This window comes from Balaenoptera ricei, chromosome 4 (assembly GCF_028023285.1).
Source record: "Balaenoptera ricei isolate mBalRic1 chromosome 4, mBalRic1.hap2, whole genome shotgun sequence".
NCBI lineage: Eukaryota > Metazoa > Chordata > Mammalia > Artiodactyla > Balaenopteridae > Balaenoptera > Balaenoptera ricei.
The window spans coordinates 84,024,232-84,042,202 of record NC_082642.1 but is presented as its reverse complement, the minus strand read 5'-3'; the positions used below and the strand labels follow the sequence as shown (position 1 = coordinate 84,042,202).

The 17,971-nt window shown below is 34.9% G+C and overlaps 1 protein-coding gene across 3 annotated transcripts in view; it reads right to left on the bottom strand.

Moving 5' to 3' along the window:
• The window catches only part of IL1RAP (interleukin 1 receptor accessory protein), a 130,295-nt gene that overhangs the window by 20,857 nt on the left and 91,467 nt on the right, over positions 1 to 17,971 (bottom strand). For 2 of the 3 annotated variants that reach the window (XM_059922079.1, XM_059922080.1), the window contains exons 6-8: positions 15,513 to 15,584; positions 13,419 to 13,545; positions 11,008 to 11,156 (exon numbers count right to left, since the gene is read on the bottom strand). In XM_059922079.1, the coding sequence (XP_059778062.1) occupies positions 11,008 to 11,156; positions 13,419 to 13,545; positions 15,513 to 15,584 (348 nt within the window). Of the gene's footprint in view, positions 1 to 8,033; positions 8,105 to 11,007; positions 11,157 to 13,418; positions 13,546 to 15,512; positions 15,585 to 17,971 lie in introns of those variants that run through there. The other variant, XM_059922081.1, reaches the window with a different exon arrangement.

Genomic DNA, 17,971 nt, shown 5'->3' with positions numbered 1-17,971 from the left:
ACAAGCAAAAGCTGAGAGAGTTCAGCACCACCAAACCAGCTTTACAACAAATGCTAAGGGAACTTCTCTAGGCAAGAAACACAAGAGAAGGAAAACACCTACAATACCAAACCCAAAACATTTAAGAAAATGGGAATAGGAACATACATATCGATAATTACCTTGAACGTAAATGGATTAAATGCTCCCACCAAAAGACACAGACTGGCTGAATGGATACAAAAACAAGACCCATATATATGCTGTCTACAAGAGACCCACTTCAGACCTAGAGACACATACAGACTGAAAGTGAGGGGATGGAAAAAGATATTCCATGCAAATGGAAATCAAAAGAAAGCTGGAGTAGCAATTCTCATATCAGACAAAATAGACTTTAAAATAAACAATATTATAAGAGACAAAGAAGGACACTATATAATGATCAAGGGATCGATCCAAGAGGAAGGTATAACAATTGTAAATATTTATGCACCCAACATAGGAGCACCTCAATACATAAGGCAAATACTAACAGCCATAAAAGGGGAAATCGACAGCAACACAATCATAGTAGGGGACTTTAACACCCCACTTTCACCAATGGACAGATCATCCAAAATGAAAATAAATAAGGAAACACAAGCTTTAAATGATACATTAAACAAGATGGACTTAATTGATATTTATAGGACATTCCACCCAAAAACAACAGAATACACATTTTTCTCAAGTGCGCATGGAACATTCTCCAGGATAGATCATATCTTGGGTCACAAATCAAGCCTTGGTAAATTTAAGAAAATTGAAATCGTATCAAGTATCTTTTCCGACCACAACGCTATGAGACTAGATATCAATTACAGGAAAAGATGTGTAAAAAATACAAACACATGGAGGCTACACAATACACTACTTAATAACGAAGTGATCACTGAAGAAATCAAAGGGGAAATCAAAAAATACCTAGAAACAAATGACAATGGAGATACGATGACCCAAAACCTATGGGACACAGCAAAAGCAGTGCTAAGAGGGAAGTTTATAGCAATACAAGCCTACCTCAAGAAACAGGAAACATCTCGAATAAACAACCTAACCTTGCACCTAAAGCAATCAGAGAAAGAAGAGCAAAATAACCCCAAAGCTAGCAGAAGGAAAGAAATCATAAAGATCAGGTCAGAAACAAATGAAAAAGAAATGAAGGAAACAATAGCAAAAATCAATAAAACTAAAAGCTGGTTCTTTGAGAAGATAAACAAAATTGATAAACCATTAGCCAGACTCATCAAGAGAAAAAGGGAGAAGACTCAAATCAATAGAATTAGAAATGAAAAAGGAGAAGTAACCACTGACACTGCAGAAATACAAAAGATCATGAGAGATTACTACAAGCAACTCTATGCCAATAAAATGGACAACCTGGAAGAAATGGACAGATTCTTAGAAATGCACAAACTGCCGAGACTGAAACAGGAAGAAATAGAAAATATGAACAGACCAATCACAAGCACTGAAATTGAAACTGTGATTAAAAACCTTCCAACAAACAAAAGCCCAGGACCAGATGGCTTCACAGGTGAATTCTATCAAACATTTAGAGAAGAGCTAACACCTATCCTTCTCAAACTCTTCCAAAATATTGCAGAGGGAGGAACACTCCCAAACTCATTCTACGAGGCCACCATCACCCTGATACCAAAACCAGACAAAGATGTCACAAAGAAAGAAAACTACAGGCCAATATCACTGATGAACATAGATGCAAAAATCCTCAACAAAATACTAGCAAACAGAATCCAACAGCACATTAAAAGGATCATACACCATGATCAAGTGGGGTTTATCCCAGGAATGCAGGGATTCTTCAATATACATAAATCAATCAATGTGATACACCATATTAACAAATTGAAGGAGAAAAACCATATGATCATCTCAATAGATGCAGAGAAAGCTTTCGACAAAATTCAACACCCATTTATGATAAAAGCCCTGCAGAAAGTAGGCATAGAGGGAACTTTCCTCAACATAATAAAGGCCATATATGACAAACCCACAGCCAACATTGTCCTCAATGGTGAAAAACTGAAACCATTTCCACTAAGATCAGGAACAAGACAAGGTTGCCCACTCTCACCACTATTATTCAACATAGTTTTGGAAGTGTTAGCCACAGCAATCAGAGAAGACAAAGAAATAAAAGGAATCCAAATCGGAAAAGAAGAAGTAAAGCTGTCACTGTTTGCAGATGACATGATATTATACATAGAGAATCCTAAAGATGCTACCAGAAAACTCCTAGAGCTAATCAATGAATTTGGTAAAGTAGCAGGATACAAAATTAATGCACAGAAATCTCTTGCATTTCTATACACTAATGACGAAAAATCTGAAAGTGAAATTAAGAAAACACTCCCGTTTCCATTGCAACAAAAAGAATAAAATATCTAGGAATAAACCTACCTAAGGAGACAAAAGACCTGTATGCAGAAAATTATAAGACACTGATGAAAGAAATTAAAGATGATACAAATAGATGGAAAGATATACCATGTTCCTGGATTGGAAGAATCAACATTGTGAAAATGACTCTACTACCCAAAGCAATCTATAGATTCAATGCAATCCCTATCAAACTACCACTGGCATTTTTCACAGAACTAGAACAAAAAATTTCACAATTGGTATGGAAACACAAAAGACCCCGAATAGCCAAAGCAATCTTGAGAACGAAAAATGGAGCTGGGGGAATCAGGCTCCCTGACTTCAGACTATATTACAAAGCTACAGTAATCAAGACAGTTTGGTACTGGCACAAAAACAGAAATAGAGATCAATGGAACAGGATAGAAAGCCCAGAGATAAACCCACACACATATGGTCACCTTATCTTTGATAAAGGAGGCAAGCATATACAGTGGAGAAAAGACAGCCTCTTCAATAAGTGGTGCTGGGAAAATTGGACAGATACATGTAAAAGTATGAAATTAGAACACTCCCTGACACCATGCACAAAAATAAACTCAAAATGGATTAAAGACCTAAGTGTAAGGGCAGACACTATCAAACTCTTAGAGGAAAACATAGGCAGAACACTCTATGACATACATCACAGCAAGATTCTTTTTGACCCAGCTCCCAGAGAAATGGAAATAAGAACACAAATAAACAAATGGGACCTAATGAAACTTCAAAGCTTTTGCACAGCAAAGGAAACCATAAACAAGACCAAAAGACAGCCATCAGAATGGGAGAAAATATTTGCAAATGAAGCAACTGACAAAGGATTAATCTCCAAGATTTACAAGCAGCTCATGCAGCTCAATAACAAAAAAACGAACAACCCAATCCAAAAATGGGCAGAAGACCTAAATAGACATTTCTCCAAAGAAGATATACAGATGGCCTACAGACACATGAAAGAATGCTCAACATCATTAATCATTAGAGAAATGCAAATCAAAACTACAATGAGATATCACCTCACACCGGTCAGAATGGCCATCATCAAAAAATCTAGAAACAATAAATGCTGGAGAGGGTGTGGAGGAAAGGGAACTCTCTTGCACTGTTGGTGGGAATGTAAATTGATACAGCCACTATGGAGAACAGTATGGAGGTTCCTTAAAAAACTACAAATAGAACTACCATACGACCCAGCAATCCCACTACTGGGCATATACCCTGAGAAAACCATAGTTCAAAAAGAGTCATGTACCAAAATGTTCATTGCAGCTCTATTTACAATAGCCAGGACATGGAAGCAACCTAAATGTCCATCGACAGATGAATGGATAAAGAAGATGTGGCACATATATACAATGGAATATTACTCAGCCATAAAAAGAAATGAAATGGAGGTATTTGTAATGAGGTGGATGGAGTTAGAGTCTGTCATACAGAGTGAAGTAAGTCAGAAAGAGAAAAACAAATACAGTATGCTAATACATATATACGGAATCTAAGGAAAAGAAAAAAAAAAGGCCATGAAGAACCTAGTGGCAAGACGGGAATAAAGACACAGACCTACTAGAGAATGGACTTGAGGATATGGGGAGGGGGTGGGGTGAGATGTGACAGGGTGAGAGCGTGTCATGGACATATATACACTACCAAATGTAAAATAGATAGCTAGTGGGAAGCAGCCGCATAGCACAGGGAGATCAGCTCGGTGCTTTGTGACCACCTAGAGGGGTGGGATGGGGAGGGTGGGAGGGAGGGAGATGCAAGAGGGAAGAGATATGGGAACATATTGTATATGTATAACTGATTCACTTTGTTATAAAGCAGAAGCTAACACACCATTGTAAGGCAATTATACTTCAATAAAGATGTTTAAAAAAAAAAAAGATGTATTAATGTATGCATACAGGAATGGATAGATGGATAGATATGTGATAAAGCAAAGACAGCAAAATGATAGAATCTAGGTAGGATATATGATCGTTCATTGTATAATTCTTTCAAATCTTCCATGTATTTGAAAACTTTCTTAATAAAGTGTTGAAATATAAAAATTAAGATGAAATAAGATACTTTCAGATTAAAACAAAGCTGAGAGAATTTGTCACCAGCAGATATGCACCACCAGAAATACTGAACAGTTTTTCAGACTAAAATATTACCAAGAATGAAGTGCCAGAAATGGAAAATATGTAAATAAATATAAGAATCTTTTTTCTCAGTTCTTAATGTATTTAAAGGATACTTATTTAAAGCAAAAAATAATAGCAATGTATTGTGGCATTTATAATAAATGCAGAACTGAAATGTATTATAACAATAAAACAAAAGACAGGAGAGAAGTAATGGAAGTATATCACTTTAAGGTTCTTATAAAATATGTAAAGTGATTAATTCAAGGCAGATTGTGATAAGTTCAAGATAAATATTGTAAACACTATAGAAAAGAAAAAACAAAACATGGAGGTAAAGCCAGTAGGCCAAAAGAGGTGATAAAATAGAATACTAAGAAATTATCAATTAATCCACAAGAAGGCAGGGAAGGAGAAAAAAGCAAACTAGATGCAAATTGTAGACAACAAATAGTAAGATGGTAGACTTGAAGCCAATAATACTAATAATTACATTAAAGATAAATGGATTAAACATATAAATTTAAAGGCAGAAATTATCATATAGTATTAAAATCAAAACCCAATAATATGCTGTCTATAAGAAATGTACATTAAATATGAAGACATTGATAGATAAAAGAATGAAAAAAGATATACAATACAAATACTAACTATAAGAAATCTGGAGTGGCTAAATTAATATCAGACACAGAATATTAACCAAAAAAGACATGTCATAATTTAAAAGAGTCAATTCATCAAAAAGACATAACAATCCTGAATGTGTATGTATCTAAAAACACAATTCCAAAATAATGTGAAGCAAATGGCAGAACTGAATGGAGAATTAGAGAAAAACATAATTCCATGTAAAAATTTCAACACCGCTTTCTCTCAAAAGATGAAATATTAGCAGATTTTTAAAAATCAATAAACATATAGAAGACTTGAACATCACTGACACCAATTGACTTAGTTGACATTTATAGAACACCAAAGCTGCAGAATATACATCCTTTTTAAGTTCATGTGAAACATTCACCAAAATAGACAATCTGCTGGGAATTAAAAAAATAAAAGAAGCACCTATAAACTTAAAAGAAATGAAATGATGCAGACTATATTTTTTTGGCCATGAAGGAATTAAATTAGAAATTAGAATCAAATGTGCCACACCGTGCTAAGTACTTGTTACTTGCTCCCTCCAGTCTCACAGACAGTCTGCACCAGAGCCAGAAGTTGAACTGAGGTCTGTCTAGCACCAAATCCCATGTTCCTTCCACTTCACTATACAGTCTTCCCAGGTAGTTCTAAGTGAGAGGTACCCTTTCCCTGCCTTTTAATATCCATTGCTGATTTTTAAAAAATTACCTAGACTTAAATGACAATATGAAATATCAAAAATTATCAAGATCGAGAGAAAATAAAGTCAGTTCTAAAATTCAAATACATTTTAATACATAATGTAATAAAAATGTTATCTGGAAAATTCCCAAATGTATAAATTAAGTAACACATTTCTGAATAATCCACGGGTCAAAAATAATTAAAAGGATAATTAAAATATTTTGAACTAAATGATAAGGAAACTTCAAGATTTCATCATTTGTTTCAGCTGAAGTGGTCTTATGAGGCAAATTTATGGCTCTGAATGTTTATATTGGAAAAAAGGATTATTTAAAATCAATGATGTGCTTTCATCTTCAGTTGAGAGAAAAGAAGGGCATATTAAATGCAAAGTAAGCAAAAAGAAAAATTAGAGTAAAATGAATAAAATACAAAATAGAGAAAAATAAATGAAAACACCTTTGTTCATTGAAAAAAATCAGTAAAATTGGAAAACCTCTTTCTTGAGTCATGAGCAAATTGAGCGAAAACATAAATTGCTAATATCAGGAATGACAGAGGGAGAATCACTACAAATCCTGCAGGTATTAAAAAGATAAAAAATAACGTAAAAAAATTATGCCAAAAATGTGACAACTTAGATGAAACAGAAAAATTTCTCTGAAAGACAAATTCCCCAAATTGTCACATGAAGAAACAATATCCAGATAATTACTAAAGAAACTGAATTCATAATTAAAAGCTTTCCCATAAGGAAAACACCAGGCCCAGATAGTTTCATGGGTATTCCCTTCAAATATTCGAGTAAGAAGTAATATCAATTTTACACGTAAGTTTTCAGATAATAGCAAAGGAGGGGTCATCAATCGACTCATATCATGAGGCCAACATGACATTTTTACTAGTCAATGGCATTACATTAAAAGAAAATCACAGACCAATATCCCTCATGAACAAATATATGAGCAAAATCCCTAACATAAACAAAAATCTTCTAAAAGTCTTAGCAAATAAATACAGGTATATATAAAAAAGGATAATAAATCATGATGATGTTCGGGTTTATCTCAGAAATGAAAGGTTGGATCAACATTTTGAAATCAATCAATGTAAAGTATAACATTAACGGAATTAAAGAGAAAAATCATATGACCTTCTCAATGGATAAGAAAAGAATTTGACAAATTTCAATAGACACTCATTATAAAAACAATACAAAATGAAACAAAACTCTCAGCAAACCAAAAACAGAAGATTAATCCCTCGTGTACATAAAGGTTATCTACAAAAACCTATAAATGACATCATACTTATGAAAACTGAATATTTGCCATATAAGATAGGGAACAATGCAAAGATGGCTGTTCTCAATTTCTGCTGATTATGCTACTGGAGGTCCGAAAGAGTGAAATAGTCAGGAAAAATAAATCAAAAGTATGAAGTTTGGAAAAGAAGGAGTAAAAGTCTGTTTATTTGTGGGTGACATGATCAAGTGTGTAGAAAACGCTAAGACGCCGAAAAAAGAAAACAAACAGAAACCCTATTTATTGGTGAATTTAGAAAAGTCAAAGGGCCATAAAAAATTTAATTTCATGGTTATTTTTTTATCAATGAGTAATTTGAAAATGAAAAATTTTAAATATCATTATAATAGCATCAACAACGAAATAGTGATAAATTTAACTATATGTGTACAAGACCTGTACACTCGAAACTAAAAAAAAAAGCATTGCTGAGAATATTCAATTAGTCCTAAATAAATTGAGAGCTATATCATGTTAATGGATTAAAAAACTCAATATTGCTAAAATTTCAGTTCTCCCCTAATCAATTTATAAGTTAATGCAATCCCAATCAAATTGCAGGAGGCTTTATGTAGATATTGACAAGCTGATATTAAAATCCATATGAAAAAATATTTGGTCCCTAAAATAGTCAAATCAATCTTGGAAAAGAAAAAAAATGGAGGGAAGGACATAAAGTATATGATTTCATGACTTACTTTAAAGCTGTTAATCAAGACAAAGTAGTATTGGACTAAAGATACATAAACAGATTAATAGAACACAATAGGGAATGCAGGAATAGACCCACACTCATAGAGCCATTTATTTATTTATTTATTTTTGGCCAAGTTATCAAAACAATTCAATACAAAAAGGAGGGATCTTTCAATACGAGGCTAGAACAACTGGTTTCTGTATGGGAAAAAAAAAAAAAGAAATTGATCATAAGCCTAAGTATAGAAGAAAAGTCTTTATAAATCAAACATTGTTACTGTGGGATTTAGAAAGTACTAACTATAGTAGAAGAAATTTATTAAATGGACTTCATGAAATTTTTAAAAATTCTGCTCATCAAAAGAAAAAATTCACAAGCTGCATAAAATTATTTACAAATCATATATCTGAGAAAAGATATATAGATATAATCATTAACAACCCAATAACAAACGGACACTTCACAAAAAGAAGAACTATTATATAATGGTAAATAAGTCCATGAAAAAGTGCTCATGGTAATGTAATACATATATCATTAGTATCTGAGAAATGCAAATTAAAAACAATGTGATACCTGTACCTATCTACTAGTATGGCCAAAATTTAGAAGTTTGACAACTCCAAAAGTAGGTGAGGAAGTAGAGCACCTGGAATTTATATACACTGCTAATGGAAATGTAAAATGGTACAACCTCTTTGGCAACAGGTTTGGCAGGTTCTCATAAAGTTCAGCCTACACCATGCCTGAGTCCCTACAACTCTGCTATTATAAAACTTATGTTTATCGTTTTGACATTAGCTGCCTTTCCTTTAATACTTTGCTTTAACTGACTAGATGAAATTGTGCAGCTGTCAAAATACCTATCCCAGTTAACTCTTCTCATTCTAGGCTCTAGCCTCTTCCTATCATCTTGGCAACATACATAGAATGCTTTGTCAATGAATTCAGAATTCAGAGAAAGACCCCTACATATAGTGTATGAATGTGAACATAGATATCACCTATGAATTTCAGCATTAGCTGGCCCAGAATAGAATCCAAGTAAACAACACCTCTGGTACCACTGGATGTACACAGATCCAACTGGGTTATATGTAATATTAATGCAATTTCAGCACAGATCATCTGGTCCAGTAGCTGCATTTGTCACTCCATACTCCTGATGCCATTCATATTAAACCACTGAGAACACAGCCTTCTGTGAAAGGAGAGTTACTCAAGCAGCTCTGGTGGACAAACTTCCACCTCACTCCTAGATTAAACATTATTTTAATTGATTGTTTTGATTCTATCCATCTGACAATGTTATTAATTTATGTTTTCCTCCATAATGTTTCCCAAAACACATGCCTCAGAAGATGAATCCCACAAAATGCTCCATACTTAAAGAATCTGGACTCAAATATATATGAAAAAATCCTGCCTACTATATTCCAACCCCTTGCAGATATTCACATCAAATATTAATATATTAAAGAACCTAAGGGGCCCTGAACTAAACTAACTTGATCGATTTTGCTTACCCCAGACTTTAATGATACTTGAGTATAAACGACTTTGTCAAATAATACCTGTGAAAATCTTGTGGAAGTAATAATAATGAGCTAACATTCATTGAGCATTTAATATGTACATACATATATATGCCAGTAACTGTGCTGAGTACTTTAAAACAACCTTATGAGGGAGTGGTATTATTTTGCCAACTTTAAATAGAAAGAAATTGAAGCTCAGAGAGGTTAAGTGGCTTTTCCAAGGTCACAGAATTAGATTACATAGAAACCAGTATTCCAACATAGGCTATCTGTGTCTGGAGTAAAAATAATGAATTGCAGTACTATAAAGAGTCTTAGTAGTGTTCTTAGGAACTAACTTTGGGAAACACTGCCTTACGTCAAGGGGTTCAGTCTTTTCTCTTTACACTAGCTTCTGAGGAGCAGAAGCAATTAACTTTTCAGAACAAATCCACGAAGTCTTCTTAAGAGGCATATACACTTCAGTCCTTTGCTCTTTACTTTCTAAATTGTAATAAAATGTTAAAGTGAAGTCTGTTTTCTCATCAGTTTTAAAAAAAGTTTAACTCCCATTGAAAAATGCAGCAGTTATAAATTAATATTTTTTACTTTTTATATAAACATTATAGGCTCTGACACTGGGATCCAGAATAATCCTGAATGGCTTAACTTCATGTGTGATGATGAATCATCATCATTATTATCCAGATCACTGAAAAACATTCATGAAAGAATTAATTGTCTGGGGTTCTTTGTTAGGTGAGAGACCCATAGAGGATCTTAGACACAATATGTTTCAGGAGCAACAGCTCACACAGGAAAGCTTTATAATTTTTATTTATTGTAGGAAAACATAGTAATATCGACATAGAAATCATTTTACAGCATTTTAAGTCATAGTTTAATTAATTTTCATTTCAGCAATTGTGGCTAGTGGTATATTATAAACCTGCTTGAATATTGGCACATAGTTTTTAAAATTATATTTTTTGAGAATATTTTATATCTTAACTACTTGCATACAATTAGATGGTTGCTATTTATAATGTTTCATTATTATAGATAATGCTTCTAAGAATATCGACGGGGCCGTAATTCTCTTTCTGTTAAGTTAGTTGTTCAGGAAAAATTCCAAAAGTATTAAGTCATATGGTACGACCATTTTTTGTAACGCCTAAACTCTGCCGTCAGTGATTTCTAAAAGGGTCTTTACAATTCACCAACAATAAGTGACTCTACCAGTTTTATTAAATCTTTGGTAGCTTTAAATATTTTCTTTATTTTTCATTTTTCATTACTGTATAGAGATATAAAACTATGCCTCATTATGATAATCATATGGAATTTTTAAGTCACATTTGGGCATTAAGATACTGAAACTATAAGAAATATTATAATATTTTGAGTATCTTTATATAACTGGAAACTTTCTCTCAAGATTTTTTCATTCAACTTTAATTCATTACTATGTGTCAGATATGCTAAGTGCTGGAGCTCTCCCGTTCTCAATTTCTCCTTTTTTCTTATTCACCTCGGTGTTGCATTTGGAGTTCACAGATTCATCTGCTGAGTGCATCCATTACCTTTCTGTTTCACCTTGGCTGGTTTGTCAACCTCCCCTTTGGCATTTCTGGCATGACAGACATAGTTGCGCTTTAGATCCTCAGCAGTAACTTTCTTGATGCTCAGAAGCTGAGTCCTTGTCTCGTCTTCTGTCATACTCAGAGTTACACTAGAAGTAGGGGAAAGAAAATCAAACCATTAGCGAGACTCAGGGGCCAGAGCTCCTAGGTGAGGATGTCAATTAGCTGAGTTGCCTGTGATCCAAAAGGAGTTACAAAAGGAGACTAGCTTGTAGATTCCAGTACCATTCTTTACTGTCTATACTACACAGATCCAAAAGGAGTTACAAAAGGAGACTAGCTTGTAGATTCCAGTACCATTCTTTACTGTCTATACTACACACAATCCCAATATATAGATCAACTCCCAGAGTTAGCATCATACTACAGATCTGTCTTCAAAGGGAACCGTCTCCTATCCTCAAACATCTGAGGTAGGATGCAGCATCATTTTAGAGAGAAGCTTCTGAGGCCCGACCCCTTTGGAGTTTTATCCAGGCTTTGCCAATTATTGTTTATATATTTTGGGCATGGTAACTAATCTTTCCACATCTTAGTTCCTCCTTTGAAAAGGAGGAAAGTGGCAATGTCTACATATTGCACTGCATGTATTAACTTACTCAAGAATTCTGAGGATTGAGTATGTTAATGCATAAGTATTAGAGCAATGTTTAATAAATATTCATATAGGCTATTATTATTATCATCCCACAGTGATAGTTGATGCATTTCAGGGATTCCCAAAACTTGGATTTTGAACACAGATAGAACATTTTGGTCAAACCTCATGGTTATATCCTAAAAAGAAGAAACTTCTCAGAGCAAGTAAACTTTGTGAAAATAAATATATCCAATTCTCAGCAAGTTAGAGATCAAGTGCTTTGGGTCTAAGATCAAGATTTACGATCCCTTTGAACTACTTTGCTCAAAAGGAGAAAAAAAAAAAATCTCTCTCCTACAGTTGACTGACATCCAGGTTCTTCTGATGCAGTTTACTGTAGGTCATGAGAATTTGGTTAAGGACTGTGATGGATTTAACCTAAGCTTAACTGCACTGCTGAACAATGAACAGGGACTTGTGTTTCAATAGCAGCAAGGAAGAACAACATGACTTTCATTACTATTCATTCATTATTATTATGAGGATTGGAAGCACAATATTCAGAATTCCTGAAATAATAACTCTCCTTCTGTGCCTCCAGCCACATCTTTCATCAATTCCTTCAGCAAAAACTGCTCCAATTTCAGGAAACTCCTTCTGTATCTTTAAATACGTTCTGCTTCTTGAAACCTCCACACCTTCGCACATGATGTTCTTTTTACCAGGAACATACTTTTTATTTCTTTATCTAGTTTATTTCTACTCATCTTTCAAATCTTTGTTTAGTCTCTGTATCATCTGAGAAGCATTACCGAATCCCCTAAAGCTGACTGGAATCCCCAACTAAATCTTTCTTTAACATTCCATACTTCCCATTCACTGCATTTATCACATTATACTGGCATTTCTGTTCTATCATTGTTACTCCTATAAAATCTACTCAGTTAGGGACTAAGTATCTTGCATAGTACCTGATGACATTTCATAATTTCTGCATAAAGTCTAAGTTTACTAGTAGGGAATAAATATCTTTTAAATTCTAGAAGTTCAAGTAGCCCAAGATATATCCACACACAGGTGATAGATAAGGCGTAAGTTTTCAGAACTACTTTGTCATGTAATTAGTCAGCTGCTCATTTTTATTAATTGTTGCAGTTCTCCTTGCCAACTCAAGCCACTTCAAAAAAAGTCATGTTTATTTATGAATAAAATGACCCAGCTTGTTACTTTAAGAATGAGCTATATTACCACCCCATCCACTTAAAAAATAAAATTTAAAGAACATTAATGTATTTAGTCAATATTAAAAATTATTTTCAATTAAAAATGTGACTTGTATGCTATGAAAATTAAGAAAGAGGAGGAAGATAGGAAATATATGCTGACTATAAGACAAGAAACTAACACAATTATCTGAGGCACAAAAACATAGGCCCAGACTCCAGACTTGAGAAAGAGAATAGGGCCACACGGGCAGGCTTTCATCTATCCACAACCTTATATCCTGGCCTTTTCATTCATATAGGATATGCATTCCATCTACCTTCAAGTGAGTATCATAAAGATGTAATCATCAGGTGGCATCTGGGGCTTGGATTGCAAGTCCAATAATCTTGCTTTGGGGTGTAGCCACTAAAGACTTGAAAATCTTGCTGATTTTTGTTAATGATAGGCAAAAAGTAGAATTTTAATTTTCATTGATCAGCATACACTGGAAGGCATTAGGTTGAGGGACAAAGGTTAGTCACCCCCTTGCCTGTGTCAATGATACCTTTCATTAACAGCTACGTCAATATTGGTGTCCTCTGGCTTTTTTCCATCAATGGTCCACCAAACCTCATTGCGAGAGTCCTTCAGGAAAGTAAAAAAGACTTTACAGGGGATGAGTAGCTCCTCTCCTAAAAAAACAAGTTAACTCATCAGTTTGTAACCTTCACATGGTTATATTGGTTCTATTCTGTGATTAATCAGAAGCCATAAAACTTATGTGTGCCTTCAACCCTACTTCTAATTTTCAAGTGGGCTACCATAAGGTAACCTTTTTCCTTCACTGCATAAGAAACAAACCAAGAAAAGGACAGTAGCTTTATATAAAACTATTACACTGCCCATCTTTTAATACAAACTATATATGTTCTAAAATGACAGTATTTATTCAAAAAGGCTCTGACAACATTCCTTTTTTTAGCCCTAAACCTCCATGGACTACTCTTCTCCTTTGTTATTTCCCTCTCAAACAATGGGTGATTGAGGTAAGGTTCTCCAGATCTTTGGACCTTGGCCCAGAAAAGATGGGGCAACGCCATCATTGAGAGGACTGGCCAGGCAGGCTGCATCTGGAAATGCTCAAGCTATCAGGATGCAGTCAATGAGTTTAAAGACAACTTATAAATAGAAATGCTATGCTATCCTTCTGAGATGGAACATGAGGATAGGGGGATCTCTAGGCAAAACTGGTAATAATAACCATAACAACAACAGCAGTACACTCACTGAGAACTTTGAATAATTCACTGTGCTAAATATTTATTATATTTGGCTACTTATTAATAAGCTTATTTAACTTTAACAAAATATTATGAAATATTTTTTAAATTCATGTTTTACAGATGCAAAAACTAAAGCTTAAAGATGTTACCTGTCATTCCAAGGTCAAATTGTTAATAAGTGGCAGATCAGGATTTGACCTAGACTGACTCTCCGTTTCAGTTCGCCCAGAACAGTTCTGTTTTATGCTTGCTTTCCTAGTTATTTATTAATATCGACTGCTTTCACTCTCAAAAGTTGTCCAGGTTGAGATGATAAATTATATTGTCATCCCAATTTGAACCCAGGTTTGTCTCACTGAGTGGTCATACGCTATCCTCTTCTCCAATGCATGGTTTTTATGCCTTCCTCTCCAGTTATAAAGTGAACATGGATTCAGGCATGTTTTTATAACCATACTATGATAGATAGAGGAAAGATATTTAGAAGATTAATAAGGGTTTACCCCAATAGCAGGAAGAATGTTCATATTAATACATAAAACCACTACTGATTCTAGGAAATCTGGTCCATTTGGGGTTGGCAGACTCCCCTTGGTATTATTTTTTCACAAGGCAGATCACTATTTGAAACCTTTTCTTAATTTGGTGGGGGGGTATTGTTGTTCTCCACCTATGTTGAACACTGCTTCTATTATCTTTAGTACATTTTAAACAAATTTTCTTTTATACTTTTCATTGGGTTTGAAGTGAATTTATTGGTAAGGATGCAATAAGATAATGTTAAAATTTTCTATGGTTTTTCAAGTTAACTGTGAGAGGCTTTGAGTCAGAAGAATAACAGATTATGCCTTATTTGGTCAGTTCCAAATGATTTTTGTCTAGAATGAAAAATTATGAAAACTAAAAGGAAACCCAGGTAGCCAGCATACTCATTCAATGGTGTTCTGAATCAAGGTGTACTCGTCCTATTAGTTGTTACTTGTTGAAGTCACAATTCTGACTCCAGGTCTACCCCCTGCTCCTTTGTAGTGGGGTAGAAGTTTAAAGGACGTCTGGTGCTCATGTTGAAGTCTCGGTAAACCAAAGTCCTGCACAGGCTAAAGTTTGCATCAAACAGAAATCGCTAATCAGAAGAAAACTGCTCACAGAGGGAGAAGGGAGCATCTGTTGTGAGAGAAGCAGAGAATCCCTGAGCTGCCCACGAGATCAATGAAGCAGCTAATACCCAAAGCGGACTAGGTTTCTGATAGCACTTCAGTTTCAATTCATGTGTTTCTTTACAATAGCCCTCTATTCTCTTGCGTTAACTTAAGTGACATTCTATTCCTTGTAATTAAGAGAATCTCACTGATATTCCGAGGCACAGCTATAATTACCCGGTTCTTTCTCGTAGACCACAAGATCAGTGGGTGAATAGAAATGGGGAGGCAACGCATCGTTTGGAGAGCCTGTGATAGAGAGGAAGGGACAAAGAGATATGATGTCAAATCATGTAACCTTTATTCCACATAACCCATTTCAAAATTCTGCTCTTCAGTGAAGCATTGCCCAACTTCCTGGCATAGTTTGTCAATTCTTGAGGGGGCCCACAGTTCAATGGATAGTCAATTACAACACTTCTTTCATTTAAAAGAAGCAAACAAAGGAAAAAAAAATATATACTGAGGATCCTTCATGTTTCGGATAGAATGTTTTTCCAGTGTTTTTGCTTCCCAAAGCCTAATTGAGACAAACTTCTTTCTCATACTACTTAATAATTAATTGATTTCAAGTCTTTCTCAATTGTTTCTTTTCTACATATTTCTCTTCAACATGCCCAGAGTGTCTAGTCTGGGAAATGGTTAAATAAGTAAGTATTAATTAATGAACAAGCAAATGGAAAATTCAAAATCACAATCGTGAGGTCAGTACGTAAGTCTACCTGTTATCTAGTTATCAGTTGAATGTTCATTCATAGGATTGCTGCTTTTTATAACATTATATATTCCTAAACTGAAAGAAAGATGCCCTGAAAGGGTTTAATAGTGTAGTATTTAAGAGTAGAAGTTTCAAAGATTTAATGACCAGGGTTCTAACCTTGACTTGACCATATACAAACCATACAATTTTTTTTTTTTTTACTTTATCTCTGAAAATCTAATTTAGTCAACTCTAAGATGAGAGTAATTAAACTTACCTCACAGGTTCATTATGTGGATTAAATTAAGTAATGCATATTAAAGCATCCTATTGGTATATAATAAGTACTCAATGCTTCAGTTTTAAAAAACAAACTTGGGAGTTGGATAAGAAACACACACCCCTCACATATGTGTCTGTCAACTTCTATTTCTATAAGTCAAAGTGACCATGCGTGCCTGTTCCCAACGCTCCAAAAATGAATACATTGACGTATATATACATTGGAAACAATTACCAAGATGAATATATGGTTAGATTATTCATGTGACTTTCAATGTCCATTCATGTTAGGTTCTAAATTTAGTCTGATTTTTCTTCTGAATCCATCCCCAATTCCGCATTATTCCAAAGGTAAGCAGAGAAAGAGAAGTGATTACAAAATTGTTTGATGTGAATTTTATTTGCACTATGTTAAAGCCCTTTAAAAAGATTGTGCTGAACTTGGTGTCAGACTAGTAGAAAAAGCCCTAAACAAAGAGTGAGAAGCCTGGGATTTAGAATCACTTCTTCCACTAACTCAGGGAGCTTCTCTAAGCAGGTTAGTTTCTGTTGTTGGGACTCAATGTTTCCATCTATTAAAAGATGGGGTATGAAAAAAACCTCACTCTGATATGCTGCCATTTTTTTTTCCTTTTGTATAAATTTATTTATTTTTATTTATTTACTTTTGGCTGCACTGGGGGGGGGGTCTTCATTGCTGCTCGCGGGCTTTCTCTAGTTGCAGCAAGCAGGGGCTACTTTTCGTTGTGGTGCGCGGGCTTCTCACTGCGGTGGCTTCTCTTGTTGCAGAGCACAGGCTCTAGGCACGCGGGCTCAGTAGTTGTGGCTCGCGGGCTCCAGAGTGCAGGCTCAGCAGCTGTGGCGCAGGGGCCCAGCTGCTCCGCGGCATGTGGGATCTGCCCGGACCAGGGCTCAAACCCACGTACCCTGCATCGGCAGGCAGGTTCTCAACCACTGCGCCACCAGGGAAGCCCTGTCATTTTCAATACAGTGGGCGCAGTAGTATTTAGGGCTCTCCTCTAAATGGCACCTATCCTGACACTGGTTCTCTTGATTTCTAGGTCTGATGGGAGTCTGTTGACTCTGCCTAGACACTGTCCTTTCCACTTCTCTAGTTTCTCACCCCCAAAGAAAGCAATGGTTGAGCACGACCAGTAAATAGCTTTAGCAATCGCTACAGAAATTCCAGTACATGAAAGACATATTTTACTTAATTCAAGTAGAATACTTTTTTTTGACAACAGTATTAACTAATATTCATTGAGTTTCTACTGCTTGCTTGGAACTGCATTAGCATAATATGTATATTATTTCTAATATTCTGAACTATACTAAATGTTAGGTTGTTGTAGTCCTAGAGTACAGGCAAGTCATAGTGCTAATAAATGGCAATGGTATAATTTGAACACAGATATGTCCGGCACTCTTTTCACTCTCCAAGCTGCCTTTACTTCATTCATCCACATATTCATTCAGTAGAACAATAGCTGTTAAATGCCTACTATCTATGTGGAATTGCTGAGGCCTTGGGAATAGTGCAGTGAAGATAAAAGATAACCCTCTTTTCTTTCAGAATTTACACACATGTTCGTAATAAACTCTTAAGAGCCTAAACAAAATTACTGCATTTTGTTGTGCGCACTTAATACAAATC